The sequence below is a fragment of the Melozone crissalis genome, unplaced genomic scaffold (genome assembly GCF_028551555.1).
Source record: "Melozone crissalis strain CALT ecotype California unplaced genomic scaffold, PUWL_Pcris_2 ptg000002l_1, whole genome shotgun sequence".
NCBI classification, from domain to species: domain Eukaryota; kingdom Metazoa; phylum Chordata; class Aves; order Passeriformes; family Passerellidae; genus Melozone; species Melozone crissalis.
In genome coordinates, this window is record NW_026535780.1 from 22,350,752 (window position 1) to 22,374,138 (window position 23,387).

At 36.2% G+C, this 23,387-nt stretch overlaps 1 protein-coding gene across 3 annotated transcripts in view; it reads left to right on the top strand.

Moving 5' to 3' along the window:
- The window catches only part of VPS13B (vacuolar protein sorting 13 homolog B), a 433,545-nt gene that overhangs the window by 135,849 nt on the left and 274,309 nt on the right, over nt 1-23,387 (top strand). For all 3 annotated transcript variants that reach the window (XM_054270120.1, XM_054270137.1, XM_054270129.1), the window contains exons 18-19: nt 530-664; nt 1,515-1,688. In XM_054270120.1, the coding sequence (XP_054126095.1) occupies nt 530-664; nt 1,515-1,688 (309 nt within the window). The remainder of the gene's footprint in view (nt 1-529; nt 665-1,514; nt 1,689-23,387) is intronic.

Here is a 23,387-nt window from a genome sequence, read left to right on the forward strand (position 1 = left end):
TTATTTCCACTTGTGACCCAAGGCAAGGTTTGAACTCCAGTTTCCGCTAAAAAATGGCAAGTGTGCCGTTGGCCTTCTGTACTGCTCAGCTGCATGGATCTAATGCTTTACATAGCTACTGAGTAAAATGTTGATGTCTAAATAAAAGCTGAAAACACTTAGTCATTTTAAGATCCTGAAATTAAATGGTTGCAATAAAAACATGAAGGAGAATAGCTGATGTGGCACTTGCAAAGTGAAAATGAAAGTATCTATGTGTATATATGCATATTTGTTATTTCAATTTCTAAGTGGTCTTGTGTGTTTTCCTCATGGTATCTATATATATTTCGTGCATAACTGTTTGTATTAAAAAATCCATATGCAGCATTCTTTCACTTTCATTTAAAACCTGTGAATCACAACAAAAATGCTGTGAGAACATCTAAGGTAGATAATTAAAATATAATTAAGTTTAAATGCCTTGGTGAAGGAATATAAAAATATTTAAATTCAACAGGCTAGTACATTTGCAGTTTTCTTTTATTAGGTGTGAAATCTAAGAATCCCCTGCCAACTCTTGAGGGCTCAATCCAGAATGTTGAATTGAAGTACTGCGGCACATCATTGGTCAAATGTGCCTCTGGGACCGTGGGATCAATAAAAATTTGTGCCAAAGCCCCAGGTATGTGCAGCTGGACCATGTAAAACTTTATTGCCTGTATAGGAGAATTGGCCTTGCTTTTTACAAGGGGAGTTACTGAAACAAGAATTTACTCATTGTTCTATGAATCAGAGAGGGGTTTTTGTATTCTGTTTTGGGGGTTTGTTGTTATTATTAAGTATGTCATGATGATCCAGTCTTGCCTAGTATAGTCAAATTTTACACTGAATAAGAAATTTATTTTTTTTTCTGCTGAGACAAATACTAATCAGGAAGTATTCAAGAAATAGGAAAAATACAGAATATTTTCACCTACCTTTATCCTTAGCATTATTTTGGTGTATTTTCCTGACTGTTTAATGCCTCATTTTCCATTAATGCTATAGGTATGTATTTTGCTTGTAAAGTTTTTGAGTACTCTGTGATTTTTTATTTTTTTTTTTTTACTTCTTTAATACAGTTTTTCCTGAGGAGCATGTGGGAACTTATCAATGTGTATGATGTCTTTATGGATAAAAAGCAGCTAAGATCAAGAGCATTAAAAATTGAGTGTCTTTAAATTGAGTTCATGGTGATGTTTAAGTAGATTATTTTATAAAATTTTATAAAATAATTTATAAAACAGTATAAAATACTGTTTTAACGATAATCAATTACTTTATTTGAAATCCTCCTGGAAGTCAAGGCATTTATAAGATAAACATTAAGTAGATTGCCAGATAGTTTATGTGATGCTGCTCTTTCTATTTGCTCTTTTAATTCTGTATTCACAACGTAAATTAATAGATGTTCTCTTTGGACTAGTAAATGTTTGTCTTGAAAATTTATCTTGTTACACTAAAAGCAGTAAGGAATCTAATTTTTATCTTAGGTGATGGTGGAAAAGAGAAGCTGATTCCTTTAATTCAAGGCCCTTCTGACACCAGAGACTTACACAGCAGTAAATGGCTCAATGAGAGTAGAAAGCCAGAATCTCTCTTAGCTCCAGATTTGGTTGCCTTTACAATCCAAATTCCAGATTATATGGACTACTGCCATAATTCTGGTAAGTACAAAACTCTTGTTAAACTGGTATCATGTTACATTTTTCCTATCCAATGTGATTTGCAAAAGAGGGGCTTGATATAAAATGTGCCAAATGTCAAAGTATCTTCTAAACACTCTGCACACATTGTAACTTCAGCTCACTGTGAGACAAAAGAACTGAAAGCTGCATTTTGATTTATGTCTTCTTCAATAAGGAGTGCTTCATTAACTTTGGTTGCCTTTTAAAATAATTATATGAAACTTTTGTAAACTTCAGGAGGGGGAGGGAGGAGAGGCAGGATCCATGCTGAAAATATTAGTTCCATTCTCTCTTCCTGGTACTGGGTTGGCTTTCTTATACAGAAGTTGACATACTGGATTCTAAATGGTTCATATAAATTTATTGTTTAGAATTTGTTTATCATAAAATTTGCTAACAATAAAAAATAATCTAAAAAATACTGCAGGGCACACGTCCGACCTCATCAAATTTGATGTTGTGGTGGCCTTAAATCAGAAGTTAATAATTTGTGAGAGTTGTTTGGCTAAATTTAAGGGTGTTGTTGACTTTGTGGGCATAAATACTTTTACCTGACATTCTTATGGTTTTTGTGGTCTTTAAACAAAACATTGGTCTGTTTTAAGCAACACTGAAAATTTTTAAATATGTTGAGTTTAAAGTAACTCATGTAGTTTGTGAAATACACATGGAACTGGGTTTTGCTGTCAGTGTGGTGCTTCTTAAAAACCATGTTTTCATGTTTTTCAAAGTTTATTCTATGGCCATGCTAGGCATGGAATGGAAAGTGGGGAAAAAACAATCCAAAAACGTATCTAGGTAAAGGAAAGTAAAAGAATTACCTGATCCCAATATTATGAAACACAGAAGCAACTTGAACACTTCAAGTGTGCTTTTTTTCTGTATTTTTTCCTGTGAAATGATTCTTGAATGTCATTAGTCTGAAAAGTAACAGTGAATTTATTACTGTCATTGCAATTTTTATGTGCATATGTAAGCAGAATTTGATTCTTACACAGAGTAAATATTTGTAAGCACTGTTCACTCCAGCAGTTGTTAGGTTATTTTTTCTGTAATTGTACTTCTGTGTTTTTTGGATAGCATCATGTTGGAAATGTTTACAGCAGTGTTATTACAACAATTATCTTCAGGTCCTGCTCCTAAAGCATTGCCAAAAAGCAGTTCAGGATTCAATAATATCTGAATTAGTCAGATGAAGCTAAAATCTGTTGCACCTGTTGATTCACTTAAATACCTTTTAAATATTTATTACTATGACTAATTGTTGCATTTCTTGCCTTTTTTGAGGATTTTTTGTTTAATTTTCAAATTTTTGTCTTCGTCTATGAATTATAATTTAAAGGCTCTGTGGATACATATACTGTACACATACTGCTTTTCTTACAGGTCATAAGGATCACATACATTTTTGCTCATCAGTATTATAGATGTTCCTGTTAGGTGGGTGGGAGTCCTTGATGGGTTGTGACAGGAGGTGCTTAATGAGAATTAAGGCACTGACAAATGAAGTGCTGGCCAGGCTCACATTCAGGGATTTTGAGATACAAAACATTTTTTTGCAGTAGACAATTGTCTGTGGTACCTGTTTTTTAGACGAATGGACATGCATTAAAAATGTGAAGATTTTAGAGTTGAAAATGTTCTGGACACTTCACCTGCTCCTTCAGCATCTCAGGGAAGTTGTATTGATTCTGTGTACACAATGGCTGTCACTAACCTGCTCTAGCTCTGCTCCTGTCGGGTGGCACCTGCAAGGAGTGACAAATGAGAGGAAAAATCTGACTGATTTGCTCAAGCTTCAGTCTCATTCAACAGGAAGAATGGCATACTGCAAGTTACTTAATTTTTTTTAACATAAATTAAACCAGGAGTAATTAATGTTTCATTTGTCTCAGGTTCTGTACAAAGGATCACCAAAGCAAAAGCGTTTGCTTTTGAATACATACTGAAGAAACTGGGGCAATTTTAATACAGGAGATATGGCTATCATTTTCATTATTACTGTGAAAATTATATGTAGGGAAAACATGAAGAGCTTTGAGAGCATAAAAATGCATTTGCCATCAGTTGCAGTCACTTCTGGGAGTTAAAAAAGCTATACTGGATAATTTCACAGAAAAAAACTCATCCCTTGAGAATAAAACGTTTTTTTAAGCTGTATTACTGGAGGTGATTGTGCAGTACTGAAGTTGTTTGTGAAATTTTTCCTGATAATGTTGCATAGAGTGTTCTGTAGTAGGAATTTGGAATAATTAATTCATTAAATTGAATGAAAAACAACTTGATCAAAAATTAAAGCAGTCGTTTGGATATAAAATGCTAAGGAGGAGGTTGTGCAAATGGCATGAGATACTTGAATAAATCAGGGCATATTTACCTGGTGAACAGGGAGGGCACTGTTCCTCCTCCTCTCCTTGTTGCATCAGCAAGTGTCTACTGGCTTGTATCACTTGAACCATATGATCTAGGGTGATCAGAATGGTTGTGCAACTTCCTTTTACTGCTTGTCTGTATGTGGTCCTGCAAAGTTACGGGATGTATTTACAATCTGAGGGATAGAGCATTTGACAAGATATCTTCCTTTTTGCTATTTCACTTGTGCTGTTGAGAGGAAGAGAAAAACAGAATATGGTTCTAGCAGTACCATACTGCATTGAGTACAACCATTCAAAGGAAAAAGCTCTTTGAAGGGCTTTCAAAAAGGGCAGCATTTAGAGCATGTGATGTGTAGCATGTACAGTGTACGTCAAGTATAAAGCAAGTGCATAAACTTATGATTACTGGTCAGGAGTGTTTTACTGTTTAATGCATAAAGTGTCATTAGCATGTAGAAAACTGATCCACCTATGGCAAAGGAAGTATTTAGGGACAAAGAACATAAATATGATTTTGTTTAGTCCTTATGCTTTAATTTTAATTTTGGATACTTTGGTTGTATGAAAACTGCCCCAGGTATCTCTATGCATGGTTGTAAAAATCAGTGAATATGCTTTTCACTCTTTAAACTGCAGCATATAAATAAGTAGAAGAGAGGAGATTATTCCATTACCCGGGGGCTTGGGAAGGTCTTCTTACTCTTTCTCTGAAATAACCCTGGCTTTATTAACACTGGGAGCAAGCTGCAGACCTTGTTTGTTTCACCTGGCCTTTGAGAGAAGAGGGAGATTTCAAAATGAGTGCTGGTGTTAGTGGTTAATTATGAACAGCTGTTGAATAGATGAGGTGAGCTGATTAAGCTCTATTAGGTTTGCCATATTGAATAATTGGCAGTGCGTGCACAGCCAGTGTATGGACAGCTTTATTACAAATAAATCAAAAGCAAAAAAAAAAATACAATTAATGAAGTTTTCTCTGAGATCGGCTTGAATAGGCAATAATGCAGCAGTGAAATCAGGGAGTAAACAAAAGTGCTTGTATTAATGTCGTGCTCATATGTGTCGAATTTCTACACTTAGTGCAGCAAAGCAAGAGTGGGAAGGCTTCTCTAATTTGTCGAAGCTGCATAAAGGCTGAAGAGCAAACATTTAACCTTATAGAAGTTGGTATTTCTTGTTTAAGTGATATGTTTCTCTGACTTCCAAAACTTTTAGAATCTTTTTCTTCTATCAGTCTTTTGATTTACATAAGATCACTCCATTCATCCCCTTCCCATGCTAAAAGGAAAAAATAACTGAAGAAATGATATCTTCAAGTATGAAAAAATTGCTATAGAAGTTGTACCAGTACGAACATAAACTTTTTTATTATTGTAAATGATCTGATTTTTATCTGTTAGAACTTAATAAAAAGGAGGGGAGAGATTAGAGATAAGTTTGGTTTTATGCTTATACGCCTACATATGTCCCCCAAATTCCCTCTTTTTGTAGTTAAAAATGCATTATATTGATATATTTTTAAATTTAATTTTGACTGTTTGCACTAGGGATATTAGCTTGAATTTTGAAGCTGAAGCAATTATATTTTTAAGTTCTCATCCAATTTAAATGAGTTCTTGTGGTAGTAAGTAAATAAGTAAAAATCCTAGTAAAAGAGAATTCATGGTCTAATTTAAGTATTTTGAAAAGATTTAACAAAATGAATGAATAAAAATGGTTAGTGTATTGGAGTAATTAAAGACAATTCACATTTGTGGTTTGGACATAAATGTGTAAAAATTATACCCATCTATCTTATTACATTTCCTTTTCTCTCCCTGAGGATTTCACTATGTACTTTATCTGTAATTGTTGCCAGTTTTCTATCAAGTTCCCACTGGGCTTCTGGTGCAAAAAATCTTATCCTCTCGATGACAGAGCTTGCCTGAATGATTTCATGCTCTTAGCATTTTTGTTCACGGGAATTAGGGGGAGAATGTAACTGCAGCTGAACATAGCATCTATTTTTGTAATTTTGAAGTTTAGACTCTGTTATTGGAACTAAATGAAGAGATGCAGGTGTTCTCCAGTTCAAGTCCTTTGGGATTTTTTGATGGTAGATGCTTGAAAAGAAAATGCATGTGTTTCCAGAGTCAAACAGCAGCTGTGGACAAGGATTTATGTTTTTCTCAGAACTTTGGGATTTCAAAATGTTACATTTAATCACATGCACAGAAAGGAGAGCAAATGTTAAAGATGTTACATATAAAACTAGGAGACTGATCTTTTTACCATACCAACTAGTTGTGGGAATAGAGGAACAAAGTGATCTTTAATCTTAATATGCACAATTTCAAAAGGATTATGATAGTTGCCAGGACTCTGGTCTTATGAGAACTGTGCTCAGTCAGTGTGCAGCATTTATATCTTCTTAATTGCTTTTAAAACCTGGTTTATTCTTATATTTTTCTTTGGAAAAATATGAATGTTAATAGTATGATTTACTGAAAACACAGTATTCATATAGGCTTACTTTGGAGGGTGGATTTAAATTCAGTAAGTATACATTTTTAGAAAAAAATTTCTGGCAACGTCCTGTAGTTTTCAAAATTTGATTTAAAATAGCAGTTCAACTGCCTGAACTGCAAGGCTATATTTGGAAGTTTTCTTTCTCACAGAATTTGTGGGCAGAAGTATTTTGTGGTAATGCAATTTCTCCCTCCCTTTCTGTCTGGTGATTTTGCAGTTGATTGTAGCAAACAAAATGTCTGACATCTTAAGTTCAGCTGAAATTGAGGCAAGGGCAACAGACGGTGGTACTGCTGAGCAGTTCAGGAAGGGAGAGTAGTGTGGGCAGGAGCAGGTTGGTAACAGTGGTAAATGTCAAGTTAATCCATACCAAGGGAGAGAAAGTAAAGCCTCTTTTAACAATCACCAGTCTGTGTGTGCTCCGTCCTCTTCCATTATCCTCACAACCTCAGTATGCTGTGCAATGTTTACAGCAATGTTAAATATCAAATATTTTTCCAGGCTTGGATCACCACTGCATCTACTGTCTTACAAAGATCCAGCACTTAGTACTTTCTCTAAGAGAGAAGTAAACTTATCCTCAAGTGCAGTCTGTTCTTCTGCTGGCTGCAGTTGGAGATTTCATGTCCATGGGAGTAGCAGCAAGGAGGGACATACTATATACTATGCTAACTAGATTGACTGCTTCCAGTGAGTTGCATAAATCTGGCAACTGCCAGTAAGTTCTGGTTGTAGAAAGGTAATTGCACAATGCAGGAATAAGACAGCTTGTTCAACTTTCCCTCAAGTAATTCTGCAAATCCTCTTGAGGAAGAGGTGTTTTCATCTCTCTGCTTATGTTGCGGTCAGTTTCTCTCAGTATGCCATAAATCCTTCAGCAATACATGTGTTCTAAAATTCTGAGATTGTGACTAAAAAGGATTAGTTTGTAAAATCTTACTTTAAAAATTGATTTTTTTTTTTAAATAAAAAAGGGAAAAAACCTACACCGTCATGCAAGTTTTTAGGAAGTTAGCCTCTGTAGTTGAGTTCCCTAAACTCTTTCAATCCTGTCTGACTTTGAGATGTTCTGTTCAGCTGCACTGTGAAAGTTGGGCAATATCTTTAGTCAAAGAAGCACTTTTGCCTTTTTTCCAATTTTTTTTTCCTTAATAGAATCACTTAAGATTAAGAGTTTGGGCAAAACAAGAACAAAGCACTGTGAGGATGGGAACTCAATGCCAAATGGCAGGAGCCTTAGACTCCTGGGAAATATGAGACTGGGGGAACTGAAAAGCCTGCATCTCATCTGAATTTATAACTTTTTTGTAAAAGCTCATTGTCTGCTCTTTCTTTTCTTTTAACTCAGGATAACAGTGTAGATAATGTAGTTGATCTTGTACTTCTGGGGACAGGACTTTGAGCTTCAGTATTGGCAATTAAAGAGTTGAGCTCTTCAGTGGTGGGGGTAGTAAGAGGTATGAAGGCTTTAAAGTACTTAAAAGAAATCTCTCCACCTTCTCTTTAAACAGCTCATAACCTAGAAAATTCTGTAAAAGTAATTAAAAAGAAGTTGTTGAAAAGCCTTTTCTTTTTTAAATGTTTAACTCATTAAATGTGTAGAAGTTAGGGAATGGCAGATATGAGATTTTTTTCTGCTACCTTTATTTTGTGTGTGTGCATGTGTGTTCCATTGGATTTCTGTTCACTTTAAAATCTGGTAGTATCAAAGTGTTCCATATGGCCAACAAAGTCATATTTAACACTTCTGTTATTGGAAAAAAAAAAATCTACATGTGGGTTCAAATGATAATTTCTATTTTCATAATGGTAGAGGCTGATGTATCTGTGCTTTCTTTATTTATGAAAATGCATTTACCTTTCCCACTTATGGCATCTGGAAAAGCATTATTCAGCAAGGTGACTAGATACCTATTGTTGGTTTCAAGTGTTTTGAAAACGTGACAGGTATAGGCTCTCAGCAATTGCTGACACATAGCTTTGGACATTGAAATCTGTTTTTAATTGAGAAAATATATGTTGGCCAGCATATTGGGATAGTTCCCTCCCATTTTGAAAAAACGCCATGGGATCTTTAACTTACATTTGGACACTTCCCAGACATGGCCATAAGGGACTGGAGCTGTTTATTTTCAAATAGTGTTTAAACTATTTCCAGGTTTTATAATTGAATTGTAGTGCTCTCACTGCCTCTTTAGTGATGTAAATGATTCATATAAGATGGCTACTTTTTTTGTAATGAAATGCTAAATAGATATGACTGAAAATCAGTAGACTCTTGGTGGTAGTAAATGCATTTTGACTAGGTCAACTTCAGGTTTTTTAAATTTTAGTAACAAGGAACTAAATAATATCATAGTGCATTTGATAAAAACAACGATAAATGAAGCATCTTATTTTTAATGCAGAAATTATTGTATATAGAAATATATTTGTTCCATATCTGAATTTTTTTTCAGTAATTTTCATGGTTCAGCTCTGTAGCAGTTTAAAAAAGAAGCTACAGGTCACTCCCAGGATTCCAATGTTCTGGTTCTAATACAAATGTGCTAATAATCTCATTTTTCTGATTCAGTATGCAGTCAGACTGAATATTCCACCACATTGTCCCTTTCTACCCAAACATTACTGTTCAGAAGCTCCCACAGAAATTCCTTCCTATGATGTTATGAATAGCCAGTTGTGGTCAGCAATTAAAGTTGGGCCATTACCAAGTGACTGAAGAGTTGATTTTATGTAGAAAGGAGCAGTTCACAGTCAGGATTAGGCAAAGCAGGTTAGAATTTTAATGGTATTTTATTTTTTAAACTCAACTAGATAACCTCTGTGATGACTTGCTATCTAGTACAGACTCCTATAGCTGACCAAACTGAATTAATTTTGAACAGACAGATTATCTTCAGGGCGTACAACTTTGGAAACATTTAAATTAGTTCTATTTTGTCATGTTCTGTGAAGCTTCTCAGGGGCAGGCTCTATTGTTACCAGAAATCTACAGGCTGTATAAAAATTAGTATTGCAGGAACTATTATTCACTTGTAATCTTTAGACCATTTGATCACTCCTGTGTTGTATGAGCCGATTTAATTTTATCTGTGCACTCAAATAGAACTAATATGTTCAAAATACATAATATATACTTGTGTAAGGTGGCAGAAGTACTTAAAATTGGTATCAGGAAAACAGTGCATTGTGTAACTTTTCAGTTCTATTTAACAGCTAAAATTAGCTTACCTATAATAGGTGAGCCATTAATGTGGAGTATCTCTAAATAACAGGCTTTAAGTACAGCAAATTCGAACTCAAATGTGGTGTATTTGAGGTTATCCTGACATTCTCAGTATCACATGGAATGCTAAATCTATTTGAGAAATGCAGTGATAGGATTAGTGTGGATATATAGTTTAAATAAATAGCTAAATATTTTTAATTCTTCATTTTAATATGATTTACACTCTTCAGCTGAATACAAGGCATTTTGAAAAGTTAAAAAGAAAACCATTTGTTTTCCAGAAGTCATGTCTGAACGAGAAGATTCTAGGTGTTGCCCTGGTCTTGCAGCCAGTTCAGTTAAGACAGACATATGCCAGAGCAAAGTAATTTGTTGACCTGACTTCTGAGTTTCCATCCAAACTCATTTGTGCTGCAAATTGTTGATACCACTTTCAGCACAGCATATTAGTGCATGCTCTGGCTTTCCTAAGTGTTTTCCTAATTTCTGATGTATTTTCAAGATGAAGTAGACAGGTCTGGAAAAAAAAAAGGTTATTTTTTCTCCAGGAGATTTAGAAACTGTGTATTTGCAGAATAGCAAATAATTTTGGAGTTCTGCTTTCTGAACCTTTTGAGAACATTTCATGGTTATGCAATGAATGGGTACTCTGACAGTGTGAATGGAAGGGATGGGGAGTTCCAAACATTTCATCTCTTAGAGTGAGAGTTTGTCTGTATCTACCAACTCTTACACATTTAGCCTGGGTTCCCTATCTGTCACTGTAGAGCTTCTGGGGCTGCTTGTCTGGGGTTTGTGCCAAGCTGAAGAAATATCTTTGGCTGTGCTGCCTCATATCCAGGAATCTTGGAAAAATAGACCACTGCCTTTGGAAAGGTTGACATGAAAGGAGTCAGACTGACCAGAGTTTGAGCCATGTCTTTTTGAATTTCAGTGTTTATAACTGTCATACCAGTGGAAAAAAGACCATGTTCTAATAATATGATGCAAAAAAATAAATTAAAATAATGTTTATTCAGCTATATAATAATAATAATAAATAATAAATCTTCAAATGAATAGTCTGAATAAACAAACAAGTGGCTGACTGCCTCTTCTTATCTCCTGCTGCCCTCAAAAGTACCTAAGCTTGTTTTACTTTTGGAATAAAAATAATTAAACCCTAAACAAATATTGTGTAAATACAGTATAAAATATAATATAATATTAGAACTTCCCCATTAAAGTGGGGAAAATAATGGAAATTTTGTAAATAGAAACAATACTTTGAAAATTAAGAGAAGATATTATTAAATATAAGAGTTATTGAATACAGTATCTGGCTCAACATTAGTGAGCAGGGTTATGGAGCACATATGGTGATGGATCATCACTTTTAGATAGTATTCTCCTCTCTTCTGTATGTCCACTGATGTAATCTGTCAGATATCTAGTTTATGTAAAAGTTGATAAAGCACATCTTTTATGCTTTGGGCTTTTCATGAATTATATGTACAGCATATTTCTTATTTTTTAGTGTAATTATGTTCATGTTTGTTCATGAATTGTCTTCTATACTTTTGAGCTCTCTTATTTCCCAGCTGTAATAAGAGAAAAGGAATTCAGTGTTGAGCAAGTCTTTCAGGTTGTTACGTGAAGATTTGTACAAGAAAATGAAATATGTTCAAACTATCTATATAGTATTTGCAAGATGTATAATCCCAAGTCCTGGATTAATATTTTTCAGATAGTAAAATTATTGCAAAACACTTCTTTCATACATATTTCATAATAAATTAATTATTCAGTGATAAGTTTAACATTAACCTATTATGTTAAAAATGTGTTTTAAAACCAACTTTTGGAAAATCTTACAGATAGAATGTAATTTTCTGAAACCAGATGTCTAATTTCAAGTGTGCATATCAGTCCTTTAAGCAGTTGTGGTCTAAACAAGTAAAATGAAACTTTAATGCAAGTTGCAATCAGTTGATTAAATTCTTTTTAATTGCAAAATGAAATAGTTAAGGTATATTTATATTTTTCAAAGAAGGAATAATAAAATATAATAATCATAATACTAATATGTTTAGTGTAAAAACTTTTATGATCATTTGAAGCCAATAATACTTGGTTTTTTTTCTTCACTGGTAACATAAGCAAAGTATAAGCCTGTGAAAGGGATGACTTAACACAACTGTTGATGCACTTCAACTGAAACATCTTTATCAAGTTAATACAAGAAGCAGTCATGCCCTACTTGAATTACTCATTTATAATGGCTGAGCAGCAGCCTGGATGTGGACTTTGAAATCCTGGGAAAATAAGATGCATGCATGCATCCAAATGTCTTTAAAGCAGCTGTAAAATGTTGAAGTGAGATGTCAGCTACTAGCTGTTGTCTGCAGTTTTAGTCTGAAGGGAGGTGTGATCATTTAATTGCTAACCAAATTTAATATTATGATAGTCATTATATCCTCAGTTCAAAACTTTTTATTTTCTAGAGCCATTTGAACTGAAGAATTAGAATATTTGTCTGCTTTTTTGCACACTTTTATTGCACAGATTATTCCAACTTTTTTTGAAGATCTTGCTTGCTTTGTTAAAATACATACATTTTTCACTAACTTTTATTGTGCTTGTAATGAGGAAATAATAATCCCAAAGATGTGTAAAATATCAAAATAAAGCACATGTGTGGGTAGCAATTCCAAAAATGCTACCTTTGTTGTCAGTAAGGACCTAAGAGTATAAGAGCTGGTAAAAGCCATATATTAAAAGGATTTCTGTCTCTTTGCACTGGTGAGATGTTGCTGTTTGCACAGTCTTTTGCAGATGATGGCATTGCCAGGTTCTTTGTCTTCACAGTTTGGTTTCATCTTTTCTTTGAAAAGACAGACATATAGGAAATTAACTGTTGAACTTTAATTTCTCTTCAAATTCTTGCACAATTCCAAAGGGTGTGTGTCTCGTTGTACTTGAAACAGATTTTTCGTTAGAAGTGCCAGATGTTTCTCTAGTATCCTCACACTTCCCAAGTACCCAGTATGGAAGTAAACAGTCTTCAGTTACTGCAGGAATTGTAGAAGTTCCTATGACAAGAAGTCAGTGGGAGCATGAACATCCAGTTTTGCATGTTGGAACATCTGTAAGGCAGTGTGAACTTCATCTTGCACTTTGGATTCAGACAATAAAGTCCATGTTGTATATATCCAGGGATAGTCATAATAAACTCATAGCAAGGATGCTTAATTAAGGATCACTCAGGAACTGATGAAGAAGTTTTTTCCTTCTTTCTGTTACAAGTAGTATTGAGATGACTTGTACTTTGTTTCCTGGAAAAATCACTGTCTCAAAATCATGGTGGAAGGAGAACTGCTTTCTACACAATGGCAGCAAATTAGGCTCCCAACTCAACGATCATGCCTTCTTCCTGATGCTGGGAAAAAGGAGAGGTGAGAAGAATCCACCTTAAAGGTAGAAATAGGATGGGTAAAAGTCTTCACTCATAGTTTTTCCAAGGCAGCCCTAGTAGAGTTATTTGGTATAGCTCCTATTAAAGGGCTTTAAACTAGATTTGAAGGAGGAAAGCAAATAAACCCAGGCTTACTACAGATAACCTGGGGGCACTATGCCACTGTCTGAGGGATGCTGTGGTAGCAAGGTCTTTGGTCTGCTTCCTCAGTGGAGTTTGGGGGAGGAAATCCATGTGGCAGCAAAGACATAAGGGTTATTGAATTTTTAGAAACCAAGGAAGCACCTGAGAATGGTTGCTTAGGAATTAGGGCTTGTCATCCCCAAAAGGCAGTAATGAATATTCCAACTGAAGTGCATTTGCACCAATGCACTCAGCATGGGCATCACGCAGGAGGAGCTAGGAGCCTTTGTGCAGCAGGAAAACAGGGATGCATTTGCTATCATGGAAACATGGTGGAATGACTTGGGCAACTGGGTGCTGCAGTGGATTGCCATAAACCCTTCACAAAGGATAGTCAAGGAAGGAAAAATGTTGGAGTAGCTCTGGATGTTGGGGAGTGTTTTGGTTGTCTGGAGCTTAATGATGGTGACAGCAGGGTGAGTGTTTATTTTAGAGTCAGAGCAAAGGACAGCGAGGCTTTGGTGGGAGTTTGCTAAACACCTCCCAAGCAGAATAAAGAGGTAGATAAAATATTCTGTTAGTGGCTGGGGGAAATCTCACAATTGCTGGTCCTTGTTCTCAGGGGGGACTTCAACTTATCAGCTGTCTTCTGGAAATGCAAAACATTGGAGAAGAAACAGCCTAGGAGAGTCCTGGAGTGTGGAACTTCTTGACACAGCTGATGAGCAAGTGAACTATGAAAGGCACAGGCTGGACCTGTTGTTTGTGAGCAGGGATATGCTGGTGGGTGATGTGGTGGTTGAAGGCCTCTTGGACCCAGTAATCATGAAATGACAGAATTTTTGGTTCTTGAAGAAGTAAGGGAGATAGGGGAGCAGCAGATCTGCTGCACTGGATTTCCAAGAGCATACTTTGGCTTGCTTAGGAAACTGACTGAAAGAGTACCTTGGGAGGCAATCATGAGGCACAAAGGAATTCAGGAAGACTGAACATAATTTAAAAAGGAAATCTTAAAGGTATAGCACGCTGTACCCATGAGCTGAGAAAGATGAGCTGATGGAGAAGTGTCTGACATGGATGAACAGAAAGCTTTGGATGAAAATCAGGAAAAAAAGAGGAGCTCCTGACCTTTGGAAGAATGGTTGGAAAACTCACAAGCACTGGAAGGATGTTGTGAGGTAATGAAGGGAGAGAATTAGAAGGGCCAAAGCCCAGTTAGAACTTAATCTGACTACTGCTGGCTACTAATGAAAAATGTTTTTGTAAATACATCAGCAACAAAATCCCTTATTGGATGCAGGGGGAAACATGATGGCAAAAGATGAGGAAAAAGCTGGGGTACTTAATGCCTTAATGCCTCAGTCTTTAATGACAAGATCAGTTGTTCTTTGGGTACCTAGCCCCCTGACCTGGAAGACAGGGTTGGGAGGAGAATGAAGGCCCCATAATCTAAGGGGAAATGGTCAGTGACCTCCCATACAATACACAAGTCTGTGGAGCTAGATGGAGTCCATCCAAGGGTACTGGGGGAGCTGGCAGAAGAGCTCACTGAGGCATCTTCAATCATTTACCAGTGCTCCTGGCTCACTGCGGAGGTCCCAGGTGACTGGGAATTGGCAGTAGTGACCCCCGTCTACAAGAAGGGCCAGAAGGAAGATTTGGGGAACTACAGGCCTGTCAGCCTGACCATGGTACTGGGCAATGTTATACAGCAGATTATCGTGTGTATCATCATATGGCACATGCAGGACAACAGAGGGATCAGGTCCAGCCAGTGTGAGATCAGGAGAGGCAGGTCCTGCTTGTCCAACCTGTCCTCCTTCACTGAGAGAGTGACCTGTGTAAGGGGTGAGAGAAAGGCTCTGAGTGTTGTCTACTTGTGTGTTAGTAAAGCCTTTGAAACAATTTTTCATAGCACACTTTTGGAGAAACTTTTTTCACGGTGTAGATGGGTGTATTCTTTACTAGGTAGGAAACTGGCTGGTTGGCCAGGCCCTGAGAGTTTTGGTGAATAAAACTAAATCCATTTGGTAACCAGTCAATAATGGGGTTCCCCAGGGCTTAGTGTTGGGACTGGTCCTGCTTCATACCTTTATCCATGATGTGGACAAGGGGATTGAGTGGATGTTCAGTCAGTTTGCAGTGGACATCAAGTTAGGTGGAAGTGTTGATTTGCTGGACAGTGGGAAGGTCTGCAGAGGCATCTGGATAGGCTGGACTGATGGGCTCGGACCAACAGTATGAGGTTAGACAAGGCAAAATGGTGAGTCCTGCACTTCTGTCACAACACCACCATGCAGTGGTACCGACTTGGGCAGAGTGGCTGGAAAGCGGCGCTGTGGAAAAGGACCTGGGCGTGCTGGTCAGCAGTGGCTGAATGTCAGCCAGAGTGTGCCCAGGTTGCCAGGAAGGCCAATGGCATCCTGACCTGTGTTACGAATAGTGTGGCCAGCAGGACTAGGGTGGTGATTGTCCCCCCATACTGGACACTGGTGAGGCCACATCTCAAGTGCTGTGTCCAGTTCTGGGCCCCTTAATTCAGGAAGGACTTTGAGGTGCTGGAGCAAGTCCAGAGAAGGGCAATGGAGCTGGTGAAGGGTCTAGAGGGTAAGTCATAGTAGGAGCAGATGAAGCAGCTGGGGTTGTTAGGCCTGGAGAAGAGGAGGCTCAGGAGAGACTTGAAATTTTCTTGACAGCTGCCTGAAAGGAGTTTGTAGCTGGGTGGGGGCTGATCTCTTCTCACAAGTGACAAGCAATAAGACAAGAGGAAATGGCTTCAAGTTGTGCTAGAGGACATTTCAATTGGTTATTAGGAAAAATTTATTCATTGGAAAGGTGTTCAGGCATTAGAATAGGCTGCCCAGGGAAGTGGTTGTGTCATTGTCCCTGACAGCATTAAAAAGACATCTAGAGGTGGTATTTAGGGACATGGTTTAGTTGTGGATTTGGTAGTGTCAGGTTGATGGTTGAAATCTGACCTTTAAAGCCTTTTCCAGCCTTAACAATTCTGTGACTCTTTATAACCAGGAGGAGCAATATCTTATCTTACACAGTTATGTGAAGTGGAGCATTTGGGATGGGTTTGCATTGCTGTTTTCCACTGAGGTTCTCTGTTGGGCTGCTGCAAGAGTATAATGGAGGGATGTTTGCAGTAAGAATGCACCAACCCTTGTACCCTTTACTGTGGCTTGGCTCTATTTGGATTTAGCTACTATGGTTTTTCACCCCTTCTCAAATGGGAGCTGCTCAGCTAGCTCCTGTGAAAGGTTTCTCTATTTTGAGACGTGAAGTAAGTTACTCCAGAACACTTGTTTGTAAGAGCAGAAAAATTGGTAATTAAGAAGCATAGTTGTACAAAATAGCATGAGGTAATGCTAAGGGAACAAGATGTTTTTCATTCATTTTCTGTGAGGTTCCCCCCACAGTGAAAGGCTTGCAAATGAATGCTGCTATATTGGAAGCCAGTACAACTCAGACTCAGTAACAGCAGCATTTTGGCTTTGAGGAAATAAAGCGACATCTGAGTTCCTGCCATGCTTACCAATGTGGGGCTAAGTTCTTCCACTTCTGTGTAGTGGAGGTACCTCTGCATGTTCCTTTTCCGTAATTCTTTGCTAAGAGTTGTTGGCAGCTCGTACATAGCAGCCAGCATGGAGGACTGCTGTTTGTGTGTTCCACAAGTCTATGTTTGCGTGTGACCCAGTCTCTGTGGATGGTTGGTTGGGCTTCACACCTCACAGGGCTGTGACTCTCCCCAGCATTGGAACATTAGAAACCTATGATTGCTGCTTCAGAGAAATAGAAACAGTGTAGTTAATAACAATAATAATAATTGAAAGAACAATTAACTAATAAAAACATGAAATAACCCAGCTTGCAGTCCTACTTATTTCCGTTTTTTCAGAGAATTTTATTTGTTTTCTTAAGAGACAAAGCCCTCTTCTTACTCTTCATTTCCTAAACTGGAATTCCACAATAAGAATTTGGAAGGGCCAGGGTCAATTTTTTAGTTAGGGTGGGGAAAAGTGGGAATATATACTTATCAGACAGCTGGTATAATTTTCTTAAACATTTTCATGTTTAGCTATACATGTATGTAAGTATAAGAAGAGAACAAAATATTTATTCTCATTGTGTCTGTGAATAAGATAATCTGAGTATTGTTGAGATTTGGGAGGGTGCTTAGAAAACTGATGGTGTAGTCCATGGTGCATTGTGTGACATAGCCCTATGAATATCATGTAGAGCTGCAACTTAAGAGAAAATATAAATCTCTTTAGCTCTAGATGCTCTTGTTTCCCAGAGGATTACTAGCAGAACAGGAGGACAATTTCCTTAATTCCTTTATCCATAAGTCAATCCCTTTGGAAAATCTGCAGTTGGTTCTTCATACCCCAGGAAGAATGCTAGCCAAACACTTGTTGTTTTTTGACAAATTCTGCCTACTTGCTGTCAGTACCAGGACAACGTGATTGATTTTTTTTTTTAGGGAAATGCAGACAAACTCTCATTAATATATATGTGGGACAGAAAATATAGTGTGTGTGTGTGTGTATATATATATATGTGTATGTATATAAATATCTATATATCTATATGTGTGTATATATAGATATGTATTTTAGTATAAATGTGTAGTGAATTTTTCCTGTTACTTTCCAGTAATTTTCCTGCATTAGATAGGATGGTAATAAAAATACCTTACAATCTCATCACTTTTTCTTACTTCTTTTAGGAACTCTACCTGGCCTTGTCCTGTCATGACTGTTTTGACATGTGCAGCACTTGTAAATGAACTTTGCCTTCCAAATTATCATCTTTCAGTTTCTATTTACCAGCATCAATGCTATCAACACAACTTTAGAGAAAATCAGTATTTTTAGCATTATATGGCTTCTTTACTAAATTCTTCCTGTGCTTTTATAAATTAATTTATCTTCTAAATAAATAGGCTACAGCCTAATAAAGTACATGTTATCCCACTAGAGATTCTAAACAAAAGCTATTGTATGGCAACTTGAAATATGTCCAAGGCAGCTAGCATTTTTAGTAGTTTCAAAATAATATTACACCTACTTAGAACAGCAGAATGTGTCTTGCATATCAGTGTGCCAATGCAAATAATATTCAGGCTTTCTACTATGTTTCTTCTGTGAAGTGCAGTTTAATATTTAGTTGCTGATAGTGTCCATTATTATTGTTATGCTTTGGATCAAGGAAAAGATAAAATTGTCTGAATTACAAAGCATCCAATGCCTTGAATTTTCTGCCCAAGTAATAACAAAAAGTAGCATACTGAAGTTCGAATTTATATGGTGAATAAGTTTGAGTAGTTTTCTGTGCCATTAGTGGAACAAATTAAACTTTTGCTGCTTGAGTGCATATACCTAAACAGTGTAGTGTGGGAGGATTATCAGCCAGTAAGTCTTATTGGTTTATTGGCAGTAGAGCAGACTTAAACGAAATTTTCCCATGGCAGAGGTACTGTATCAGTGATCCCAGAAGTTTTCCTAAGAAATTTATGAAGTGGTATGAAAGTAAATTACTGAAGAGCCATCAAAGCAAGTATGTTATTAATTGACAATTTATTGACTTCATCCTTACTGCTAGTAAAAAGAAAAAAAAAAGGTTTAGGATTCCCAGTACACTTTGAAAGCTGCGTGAGGTCTTTTGTACGACATTTCAGTTAACCTGTAATTAATTAACTTAATTAAACAAATATTAGTAAAAGAGTAAAAGCACACTTATTCTGATGGATCTATAAAAATAGTCATAAGATCAATGTAAATAAGTAATGGAAAGTGTGAATCTGGGTCTGGTTAGGGCAGAGTGTAACACCGATTATCTTTGATCTTTTGAGAAACTTAGTCCTTGCTCAGGGAAATCTCTCATAAACATCACTGACTAATTGCTAAAGTACTGCTGGGTCTTTACCCTTCAGCTTATGGTCAAAAATATATTGCTATTTTTTATAGTGATGATTTTTCTGTGCCTAGCTTCAATACACTTAATTCACACAGATTGCAAATTGATTTTGTTGTTTATTATTTGACCTATATTAAAAGAGTAGGATAGTGATTGCAATAGAAAGAAGTGATTTTCTGTTAATTCCAATTTCTTCTATTAACTTGCTGCTTTTGGCTAATTAGTTAACTTCTCTGTGTATCATTTAATCTGCAAAAATATATGTTACTATCTGTGTGAAATGCTATGGGAGATGCTGTAAGGATATTTTCAGACTTTCAGTTGGAAGGTATTATGCTAAGATTGGAATGTTGTAGTGGTAGTAGTTAGGTATTAGTGAGCATGCTGTAGGTCTTATAAACATCTAATATTTGAAATAGGAATTTAGGTCCTACTAATATTATGTGGAAGTGGAGGTCTCCTTAAACTTAAAATAAAAATCTAAAGCTGCTCTTTTCAGATCATTCATGCACATTTTAAATTTATAACTTTTTTAATGTCACTCAATTAAGACATGCAGCTTTAAAGACAGGAATATTTTTCTTATTACTAATAATTCATAAAGCCTACTGCACATAAAATACATGCAGTATTGAATTCTCTCATTTTCTGCCTCTTTCTGATACCTGTGAACTTGTTCTGTTGTATTCAATGGCTGATCAATTGTTTGCCAAGTAGGAGGGAGAATGCTTGACTTTGACTCGCAGTTTAATTTCTTGAGAAAGTACCATTCTGTGCAGTATGTCCACAACACAAGCTATTACAGAATATTTTTCTTTGCTGTCAGGTTTTTGGCCAATTTGCCCATGAAAGCAGTCTCCTGGAAATCTGCTTAATCAGTAATACTGTTTTGAAAACAAACATTTTGTAAAGATCTGTCCTTTTTCATTAACAGCTGCAAACATTATAAATAAATCTAAGTCTTTTTTTTTCTTCACTCACACATGATATGCTCCCCTTCTTTGATATTGTCAGTTTTACCTACTTTGTTCATGGTACTTCAACTTTGATCTGGGCTAATTGCCATTAAATTCACACTGCTCACTGACTTGGCAAGCCAGAGCAAGTTAATGCTATTCATCATCGCAGAGCAGTTACTTTCCTCTGTCCCCTCTGGGCATGTGCTTGTTTGTTTAACTTTGGAATGATTTGAGCAGTTTTACATATGCTGCTCTTACATTTTCCATATGAAAGTCAATAGCACAGCAGAATTCTACAACTGAAGGTTTTTAAATATGTTTATTCCTTAAGACCTGGGTGTATTTAAAGTATTTTTGGTTTTATTTTCCTTGCTGCTTCAGATGCTGTTTGTGTCCCGCAGTGGGATTTCACAGGTGTTTGGAGCTTGTCCTTGGGTCAAGGAAGGATTTTTGTTGGTTTGGTGCTTCTTTGCTTTTCAGAATACAGATTGCTTTTGCCTGCTGAAACTATTTAAATACATTTAAATCTGACAAATACAGGCTTTTTTCTAGGGCTGTTTTCCCCTCTTCAGTTGTTACGGACTGTGTGATCTTGAGAGAGGAAAAGACACAATCTCCCAAGCCAAAGTCTGTCTTGGACTTGCTCATTGTCTTTGCTGGGCTGATGTGGTAACTTCTGAATACTGCATAATTTACCAGTGTAAATGCTGATAGGAAGGAATTAGTTTATTAAATAAGCATATTTATTTAATAAGAATTTAAAATATTAAAATTATATTTGAAATATAAAATAGTTCTGATGAAGTAAGTATATTGTATAAATTTCAAATCTGTGAACTTGGATTTTTTCTCCAAAAGGTGGAGAATTGCATTCATTAGAAAATAGGACAGTGGTTATTTTTAAACCTGTAGTCCAGTACTACCCTCAAGAATAATCTATTGACCAATAATAGTTCCTCTTCCTAGAGAATGTAATTAGTTGAGGCAAGGTGTAGCATCTAGCACATAATAATAAGATAAGAATAAATAAAAAGCATGAAGAAGGTTTTTATAATATGAGGTGTTAAATGGACTCAATTTGAAACTGATGAAAAACTTGTTCAGCAGCATTATTGCTAAATCCTCCTGAAGGCAGCTTGGGAGATAATAATAGTAGTTCAAGCCTTTGCTGGTGTGTCTCTTGAATCTTTCATAACTTTTTGACCTTCATTAATAATAAGTTTTCTGCACTGTATAAATAATCCTTTTGATATATTAAAAAAAAAAGAGGGGGAAGTATGTTTGAAAATTCAGATAATATTTTTGATTGCAGAAAAAAAATGTAACAATGTTGCTTACTGCTCCCCTCCCATTGAAATTTATTACTTGATCAAAATTATTTGATTTTTTTTTTAAATGAGCATCTGTTCTTTGAGTTATTTTGATTTTGTTTTGGTTTCTTATTGTTCATTATTTTCAGTTACTGGATTTCTAGTGTTTTTCAGTGTCTGCCTTAAGTCTGCAAAAAATTAATGTTATTCTTTCTGGAATATTCTTTCAATCTGCTTAGACTGCAATGAATGCTTACATCATTGTGTGGAACAATTGAAATGTCTCCTGAAAAGTTTTATGAATTTTGATAATGAAGATAATTAAATGATCTTTATTTCTTCAGGTCAAATAAATAACGAATAAAATGGAAAGAGAAAAAATGTGATCGCTGGTGTGACAGGAAAAATGAAGGATAAAACTGAATTTACAATAGAGCCAAACAAAAGTAATTGGGCAGCAATTCTCAATTGGGAAGTACTGAAAAGCACCAGTGTTGTTGGGAGCTGCATCCAGCTCAGTGCTGTCATTCTCTGTGGGATAAATGTGAGGGTTTGGTGCCTGGTCCACTTCTGTTTTCTGGATAGTAGCAATCTTAAGAATCAGTTTTAACAGAAATGCTTTGTGGTGCCATCATTGTTCGAACAAGTCCACACTGGAGCAGATTGCAGATTGCCTGTCAAGTGCAGGGTGACAATCAAAGCAGAGCTCAGCCAGGTGCCAGAAGCAATGTAGGCAACTGTGGAAGTATCAACCTCACTTGCACTGACTCGTTCTCTTCCTTCTTACATCCCACACTTAAAAGAAAAAAATTATGTTCACAACAGTTCTCTCAGGTGGATATGTTGGAAATTGTGGTGTGAGAGCATGAATAGTAGCCTTAATGTTTAAAGATTTCAAACTACTGTGCAGATGTTGTGTTCAGGATTGTTTTGAGTCCTTAGGGTCCTTCATCTCATTTTGGAATGATGTAGTATAAAAGCTTGTTGTTTGTTTGGTTTGGTTTTCTGATACAGTTTTCCCATAAGACTCATATTAATGTTCAGGAAGCAAGATTTAAATAAGAGACTGTTTCTTGTTTTAGTAAAGTTTGAGTTCTTTCTCTAGAAGAATAAAATGTGATGTGAGACAATTAAATACAATAAAAACTGAAATAAGCTGTCCAAGCTGAACTCACTGGACCACCCAGGTCTTGGACCACCCAAGGGACCAACAACAAGGAGTTGCCTGAAAGAGATGGCCTTTTACTGGAGGTCGAACAAGTTGTATTGCAGACCTTGGATATATTTGGGAGTGATTTCTTAAGGCAGTTGGCTGCCTACTGGAGATGGTCCTTATTCTAAGTTCCCACTGTATCAGTGTCTCTATAAAGATGGCATTTCTTATTTACTTTTGGCCTTAACAATTTTTTTGGTCATTTTAGGACAAAAGTAAAATTAGCAGCTTAGTAATGTGTTGCTACTAAGTAGAGATTTTGAGTTACTATAGAGTTATGTAGTGCCACATAAAAATAAGATTTTTGAATGGGGGATATTTGGTGTCACTGGTAGGATTTGCAATGAGAATTAAATTGGAAGCACTCAGGTAAATAATTCTTGCTTGAACCATGTTCACTATGCTTCTATTCATGAGAAATGGTACAATATGAAAGTAGCTAATTCAGCGTTAGAATTGGTGTGTCCCTAAGCTTAAATGGCCTTTAGAAAATCTTAGTTGGAAGTCATTCCAAGTGGCAGGTTTTGTCCTTAAATCCACCGTAAAATGATGTATATGAGTGTGCAAATATTTTCTGTT